An 8436-nucleotide genomic window follows, 5' to 3' on the forward strand; every position below is an offset into this window, starting at 1 on the left:
CACCAAAAAAGTATCTTTTCCTGGAATTTGGCAGTAATCAGGTCTAAAGGAGGACACAACGGGGCAGATCTCACCATCTTATTTTCCATTTCCATGCATTAATTCGTCTTATGCCCACTAACTGAGCAGGACTCCTGTAATGAGTTGAACCAAAAAACTTGCACACAAAACCAGTGGGTTGCAGTTATGTATTCAGTTTCCTACCTACAGGACTAACACGGCCTGGAAAGGGGAAAAGAAACGCTGGAAGAGCTGCCTGGATGGAGTAACTGACTTCTACTAAGTCATGGCTTCCTACACTTTACAAAATCATCTTCCTACAGGAAAATCGGCTCCCACAGGGGTAGCAAGGGTTGCAAGGGTCACATGGGTTGCAGGGGCTGCAGGGGCTGCAGGGACTGCAGGGGCTGCAGGGGTTGCAGGGGTTGCAGGGGTTACAGGGGTTGCAGGGGTTACAGGGGTTACAGGGGTTGCAGGGAGAAGTGCAAGGATAGCATGGAGACTCTATCTTGACGCAACTGCCGAGCCCATAGGAGTAGGTTACGTCCTTTTCATCCACACACGGCGGCAAGCTGAACTCTTTGCAGATGTTCATGTAGCTGTACTTTTTCGATCCAAGGCAGTCGTACCTGTTCTCGCGCTCTGCCGACACACACACCTTTCCGTCTTTCACTCGAACTTTGACTTGATCAGGTTCAAAGCCGCACACGTTCACAGAGCCTAGAATGTTACTGCTACAGCAAGATGAGGCCAGAATTCTATTTGTTGTTCTCCTCAGTCTGAAATTTAGAAAAAGGGTGAGAGGAAGAGGTTCAGAAGACCTCAGAACTCAGGCATAGCTTGAGAAACAATATTTTGATCTCTATTTTGTTTTAATAGCAAGAGTAAACACTAGTCATCATGAAAAGTCAAGCTGCGCAGAAGTGTATAAAGTAAAAAATAAAAGGCCTCCATGGAAATCATGTTCTTCCACAGGTAAACCTCTGTTAACAACAGATGAGTGCTTGGCCTTCCAGATTTTTCTTTTGTATTTAAATCCCAGTTCCTCCTCTTATTAGTTAAAGAACCTTGGCAGGTTCCTTAATCTTGGTTTCCTATCTGTAAAATGGAAATGATGACGGTATCTGCATCATAGTATTGAAGGGTTAGATGAAAGTATGTATTTTGCTTAACACTGTGCTTGGCACATTATAAGTCCTGCTTAATTATTGCCATGATCATTATTATTACTACTATTATAGGTAGACTCAGAGTATTTTTTTTTTAAAGGGGATCCAACTAGTATGATACCATTTAAAATTTGCATTTTAGAGATGGCTCTCAGCCTCAGAATCCAACCCTGTTGGTCCACAGGCCTGGTACCACCACTGGGCCATCACCCAGACTCAGCCTGAAGGCTCCATCAACAAACAACAAGGCAGGATGCCAGGGCCTGGCTCTGCCTGAGGGATCCTGTTTCCTTCTGCCTGAGGATGCTCCAGGCTCGAATGGCTGGCCCCAGCAGGGGCAGTCAGCGTGGAGGGCCTGTGTGCTGGATCTGAGTCCTACGAGCTTGCAAGGGCTGATGGCGCACATCCCTTCCCACCTCCTCATCCAGTGACTTCAGGTTGATAGCTTGAAATCTATCATGGTGGGAATATTTACACCATGGACATTGGTAAACACTACAAATCAAGGTTTTTCTCCCCCCCACTTCCCCCCCACCCCCAGAGCTTTTTGTTATATACCATTGCTTGTGGCCCGTGGAGCAGCAAGCACAGATCTCCATGGTTCCTATAGAGCTGCCTTGTTGCTGTGTGTGAATCCTTAATAATAAAATGACAGTAACAGAAGCTCACACTAATTGCTCACTTACAATACATCAAGAGGTAGTGAAGTGAAATGCTTAAGAAGAGCACAGGCTCTGGAACCCAGGGTATTTAGGTTCAAATCTTGGCTCTGCCATGTGGACAAGCTACTGAATCTCTGTGTCTCAGTTTCCTCATCTGTAAATTTGGGACTTACTTCTAGGGTTGTTGTAATGCTTAAATTAGTTAATGAATGAAAAGTATTTGTGATAGTGCTTGGCACATGATAGGGTGTTGGGCTTTTGTCTTTTTTCTTTCCCCCCAAAATGTACTATGATAAGTGTTAAGCTGGTAAAAGCATTGTTTTATTTAATCTTCACAATAACCCTGTAATGCAGATGTAATTATTACCATTTTATCGATGAGAAGAAGATAAAAGTGGTGAATGGCAGAGTCTAGATTCAAATTCAGGCGTGTTGATGTCAAGGTTATGGTTTTAACCACCAGTTAGATTGAGTTCTCACTCTCTGCAGACTGGCATAAGCCCTGTGTGTTCTGGCCTGACTCAGGGTCCATTTTCTTTCTAATTGCCTGATCTTTCCAAAAACTACCTAATGCTGTGAAATGGTCTTTGTTTTATCCCTTATGTTTAAAATATATATATATTAGAACATATACATATATATGTTCTAAGAAACACTCCTGGCAGATCATATTGCATCTCTTGGCCTCCAAAGGAAGGTCTTAGAGTGTGTAATTTCTAGAACTTCTTCTAGTTCAAGGAGTCTGGACTCATTGATTAATTGGTTTCAGATACAGTTTTAGTTCTTACTTTTATACTGAATTTTGTTTATATACTTACTTCTTTTTGATACATAAGTTATACAAGTTCATTGTGGGAAAACTCAGAAAATACATATAAGCAAAAAGATGGAATGTTTTTAAAAATACTCATAATCCTATATATTTAACATTTTCTTCCATGTTTCGACATATATATTACATATATATTATATATTTTATATGTATATAAAATATATAATATATATGTAATATGTATTTATATATATTATATATATAAATATATATATATATTTAGAGAGAGAGAGAGAGAGAGAAAGAGAGAGAGAGAGTTTTGTGTGTGTTCTTATGTAGTCATGTTATACATACTGCTTTGAATATGTTATTTTTACTTTATATGCCCTAACATAATTGGTTTAACCACAGCGTGAGCCCTTGTACTAAAGGTGATAAACCAAGGCTCTTAATGACTAATTCCAAAATGGTCCAATAGAATGCTGCCCTAGAAGATACTGAGGCCAACAGAAAATGTATGCAAGGCAGCCAGAGGACTGTGGCAGTCATTCAGTCCCAGTCCCACCCCAGCCCAGACGATCCTGGAGTGGTATGGGCCCCAAACGTCTTTCATGCTCTAGGTATGCCGGGGTACCGATAGGCCATACTAAGAAGAAAGGAAGACAACTGGACTTTCTTTAAAATCTTTAAAGATTTCACCTGGTGGTGAATTAAGTAATGAAGATATCAAGAGGCCTATCTCTACCCAAGAGCAAAGGGAGGCGGGCTTTCCTCTAGCTGTCCTTGGAGTACTTTGCTTTTTCTCCTAAATTAGACCTCTTCCAAAGACCCATTAAACTATTCCTCTTTGCCAATGTGTCTTTCCCTTTCTCTTCTTTCTTCTCCTCCTTCCCTTCTTTTCCTGCCTTGCCTTTCTTCTCCAGATTTTTGGATGGTATTGAAGAACAATGTCACCCAGCAGGAGCACAGTAGCAGAACGTAGGTGCATCTGAGTCCCCAGCAGGACTTATTAAAACACCGGTGGCTGGGTGGCACCCACAGAGTTTCTGACTCAGCAGGTTGCAGAGCAGCCAAGGATTTGCATTTCTAAAAGTTCCAGGTGGTACTCCCACTGCTGGTCCAGAGACCAGTCTCTGAGACCCACTGACCAGACTCAGGCAAACCTGGTTTCAAGTCCCAGCTTTCCTACCTCCTGGTGATCAAGACATAGCTGCTAAGTCTGTTTCATGCTCTGTACGATGGCCAAGAGGGTACAAGGATTAAGTCAAGTGGAAGTGCAAGGGACATGGTCTTCACTCAAGAAAAGATAACACTCTTTATCAGGCTGTACAATCTGAAATTTTATATGACCAAACACCAAGTCTTGTATCATTAAACAATAGGACCAAAACAAAAAGTAGACATGCATTTGGCCTAGATGGGCAGCAGCTCCTCCCCCTATCTGTGGGTGTGAAGAGATTGTTGATGAGAGGGCTTGGTCCCCTCTGGCTTCCACAGAGGGAAGTAGGAGAGCTCTCCTCTCAGTGGGAAAGCCAGCCTTTCACCAGCCATAAAGCCCCCAGGGTTCCCCTCTCTGGGCCTCCCATGTTTAACTAGGCCCTGACCTCTGGGTGAGAGAATGGTGGGATGGAAAGATTTCCCAGAGGGCTGAGACTTAGGACAGGCACTGCTACATTGGCACAGATGTCACCATGAGGGCTGTCATCAGCCTTGAAAGTAAGAGTGATTCAATGAAAACTTATTCTCAGAGTGTGAAGGGGTGAACAAGAAAAAAAATGAGAAGGCGGTTTTGAAGTTTTTAGACGATGAGGTGCCCTTCGTGTGGGATTTTCAAGGGAATTTTCTGTTGAGACTCAAGCCAAGCACTGGTCCTTCGGTGAGTGCAGGGAAGCACAGTCTGAGGCTCAGTTTCCAGGTGTTGGCAAAAGTGCAGGGTTGAGGCCCCTGCAGCCCCGTGGTGTGGCTGCACATCAAAGTTCATTTGTCCACGAGGACTTTTGCCAGGTTTTACACAGCAATGAGGCATCATTAATTAGATGATAAACTCTCAAGGGCAAAATTGAGAAACAAAATATCATTTGTTTCTCCCTCTTGAGTATAAAGGACAGGAGCCCACGAAGTGTGGCGGTGTATCAGGTGCAAACGTTTAAGTCAGGCTGGTAGCAGAGTTTCTTACAAAGGAAACCAAATTCAATTACCTCAGACCTTCTGCATCCAGAAGAGGAAGGAAGAGTCAGGAAACAGCTAGTGCGTGCTTGCTATGCTAAAGGTAATTTGGGGAGGAGAAGAGAAAAAAGCTAAAGCAACAACAGTACTTACATGGGTCTGTACTAAGGAAGATACTGCCAATGTGTCTCTTGAAGCTGCTGCTCAGTAAACAATGGAAAAAGATTGGACCTTCTATACCCAGTCTAAAAAAATACCACACACATACACACACACACACACACAAATATACACGCAGGCACACACACAATCAAACAACACACACTCAAGAGTGTTCTCAACAAACTCTTGGGGGAAATTAAAAATTGTTAGCCAAGCCTTATTATCAGTTATTAAGACAGAGCAGACTGGCATCCACACAGAGAAACAATTCCAATGGGGCTATGGCAACTACAGACCAGGGAATCTTTCCTTCCCGTTTGGCAAAGAACCTTCTGGATGACCCAGCATGGCATCTGAAAGACATGTCATACCTAACCAAACTGCTAGCATTCTTTAAAGGGGTAAAAGTTCATGAGAATATGATTTCTAAACTCAAAAATCCTTGGGCGCGATTTCACACCAAAAATTGTTTAAAAAAATGGAATCAACATGATATTTCTGGATATATTTAGTCGTGGTTTGGGAACTAGCTGAGAGATAAGAAAAAAGGGCATTTCACTGGAAGAAAAATATATTAACAGTGAGAGTGCTCTGGGATTGCGGCTAGATCAGGGTTTAACATTTTCATCCGTCTTCAGGAAAATTGAATATTTAGGTTTGGAGGTGACACTAAGCCCTACTGGATAGTGAAATGTCAAGCTTCAGAAATAGAGCATTGGAGGGCTTCACAAGGTGGTGTGAATGTTCTGGAAGTGGCTGGGGGGAGATACAAGAGGGCAAGTCTGAGGTCATTTCTAAAATGGACTTAGATTTATCAGTTCAGAAACCTGGGAACTAGTGTAAAGACATCACCAGCTTTATATACTGCCACAGGCACAGAAAAAAAATCAACAAAACTCCAGACATTGTCAGGAAAAGTATCACAAACCATAGAAAGCATTACCGTGTGTAGAAACCACACTGCCAAGTAGTAATCTTAAAGTTGTACCTACTGCACGCCAAGAAATAGGGCCTCCTAGAGCAGGCAGAGGGTACCAAGATGATAAAGAACAGAGAGGCATTCTCCGCTGGAGAGAGTGGAGAGTAGGGACAGCCAGGAGACAAAGGCTGAAAGGACTTGGATCAAAGGTAATCAAGTACTCAAAGGTATAGGGAGAGCAGAAACAGATCTGCTCACAGGTAATCCTTCATTTAGACCAAATATTACAAAAGTATCCCTGACTCACGATATTTGTAACTTGATACTCTAAGGAACAAAAATAAAAATTGGTTCAAATTGAGTGTAGATGAGTTTATAAGCATTAGCCCCATCCCAGGTTATTGAGGGAGATTTGTTCCTGACCTTTGGTGACTGATGACCTGGACAATAGTTGCCTTGTTGCCTTTTCCAGTGAAACATCACTGTCATTGTTGTCAAGGGTCTTGCTCTGTCTCTCTCTGTTTATCTATCTATCATCTATCTATCTATCTATCTATCTATCTATCTATCTATCTATCTATCTATCATCTATCATCTATCTATCTAACTATCCATCCATCCATCCTACCATCCTATCTACCTAATCTATTAATCTATCATCAGGTAAGACGATATTGTTTAAGGGTACAAACTTGCAATGAGGAGTAAATAAGTCTTAGAGATCTAATGTGCAGTATAGTGACTATAGACAACAATATTGTATTATAATCATCAAACTTGCTAAGAGACTAGAACTTAATTATTCCAACCACTGAAAAGAAATGATAATTATGTAATGTGATAGAGGTGCTAATTATCACTACAATGGCAATCATATTACAATATATAAATGTATCAAATTAACCTTAAACTTACATTGTTATATGTCAAATATATTTCAATAAAAAAATCTATCACCTATTCATGCCCATCTTTTTAAAAAATAGTAGTATATTAAATAGTTTGTCTGCACCTTGATTTTTTTCACTTAATACATCAATACATAAAATTCTGCATCAATGATTTCTACATCTACATATCATTTCAATATATGGATGTACCAGAATTTATTTAACCAGCATACAGTGCTTTCAACCATATTTTTAAACAATAGTAATAGATTAAATGGCATATGTACAAAGTAAGAAAAGGAACGCTTTCTCCAGGCCAAAAAAACAAAATGTAATCAAACAAAAAATTTTAAAGTGGCTTTTAAAATTACCCAATTCAATTAAAACCTTTTCATCTCTGTTCTGAAAGCTGAGACTCTCAGTTCTGTAGTTTATTTGCACAACCTTTACTAGAATTGGAGAAAGAATCTGACATAATAAACCCAACTCTAAATGAATTTTAAGTCTTTGTCTGGAGTTGGAGAATGGGAGAAAGGTTTTTCTACAAAACCCAGAAAATGCCTCTGTTGTTTAATTTGCTCCCCTGCTCTTAAGCTTCTGGCAAACATTAAAGATTTGATCAATTATTATTACTTCTCTTGTAGTCATTTCTGTAAGTCCAAATATACTTAAATCACTTTACTCATAACCAGAAAAAAATGTTTAGTTTGCTGCTTCCAATAGCTTTTTAATGACACCACTATTTCTTTCCCTCATTAAAGCCACATTATTTATCATTTTGGAACTCCAGCTATACACCAACAACAACCCTGCCAGTCGACATCATTACATTATCTTTTGAGAATCTCATCATTCCCATCGTGGACCCATTTACTCTTCTTAAGTCTTTGTTCAGTCACTAGAGTCATTACCTGGAACCCTTTTCATCTTTGTACCAGTATTGATTGGCACATTTTCTCCCCTATTCCAACTTATAAGGCTAACATACCAACTATACAAATATCAAAAAGTTCTTTTACTTAGCAAGCTCTCTCTTTTCATCTTCTATGGCTCGAATGGCTTTCCTCTCCAAACTTCTGAAAGATGGTCGAAGACAGTAAAGCTTGACATCACACAAGCAACAAGGGTAGAGATCACACAGGCCGCAGGAGCGTGATCGCTTTGAAGAGCACAAGCAGTATGGGTACGGGTGCAAGTCACAACAGCAGTACGGATGCATGTACAAGTCGCACAGGCATCGTGAGCTGAATTCATCGATGCATCTCAATTGCCTCAGTTCTCTGTCCACCTTCTTTATGTCCCTTCTAACACTGTCCAAAAGACAACTCAGTGCAGCCATTACAGTCACACCTTATTGTTCTGTGAGTACCTTTGGGAAATGGCACTCAGGGAAAAAAATTGTTCTAAGCTCTTCTCAGAAGTTTCTTTTAAAAATAAATGAGGCCCACATGATTCACTTACTTTAAAGCTTGTGTTCTATGACCTCAACACACTCTATGTATGTCATAGTCTGTTGGTTACCATGGGAACTGTACACAGTCCTTTCCAGAGGCCCGCCTTAGAGTTACAAAGTTACTCTCAGAACTATACTAACGTTGAGATTTCATTCACCTTGAAGTTGGATGGGTCCCCCAAGCAATCACCTTTTCAGCGTCCATGGGGGCTAACGTTTAATGTCCTTGACTTCTGTGTGTAT

At 40.7% G+C, this 8436-nt stretch overlaps 1 protein-coding gene across 1 annotated transcript; it reads right to left on the reverse strand.

The window, feature by feature from the left end:
* Positions 1-301: 301 nt before the first annotated feature.
* Positions 302-8079, reverse strand: ODF1 (outer dense fiber of sperm tails 1; the record flags this gene model as incomplete). The annotated part of the gene is made up of 2 exons (XM_081070372.1): positions 302-779; positions 7760-8079. The coding sequence occupies 2 exons, from the start codon at positions 8077-8079 to the stop codon at positions 302-304; spliced, it is 798 nt and encodes a 265-aa protein (XP_080926498.1).
* Between the last annotated feature and the right edge of the window lie 357 nt (positions 8080-8436).

The sequence above is a fragment of the Rhinolophus hipposideros genome (assembly GCF_964194185.1).
Source record: "Rhinolophus hipposideros genome assembly, chromosome: 13".
Lineage (NCBI taxonomy): Eukaryota > Metazoa > Chordata > Mammalia > Chiroptera > Rhinolophidae > Rhinolophus > Rhinolophus hipposideros.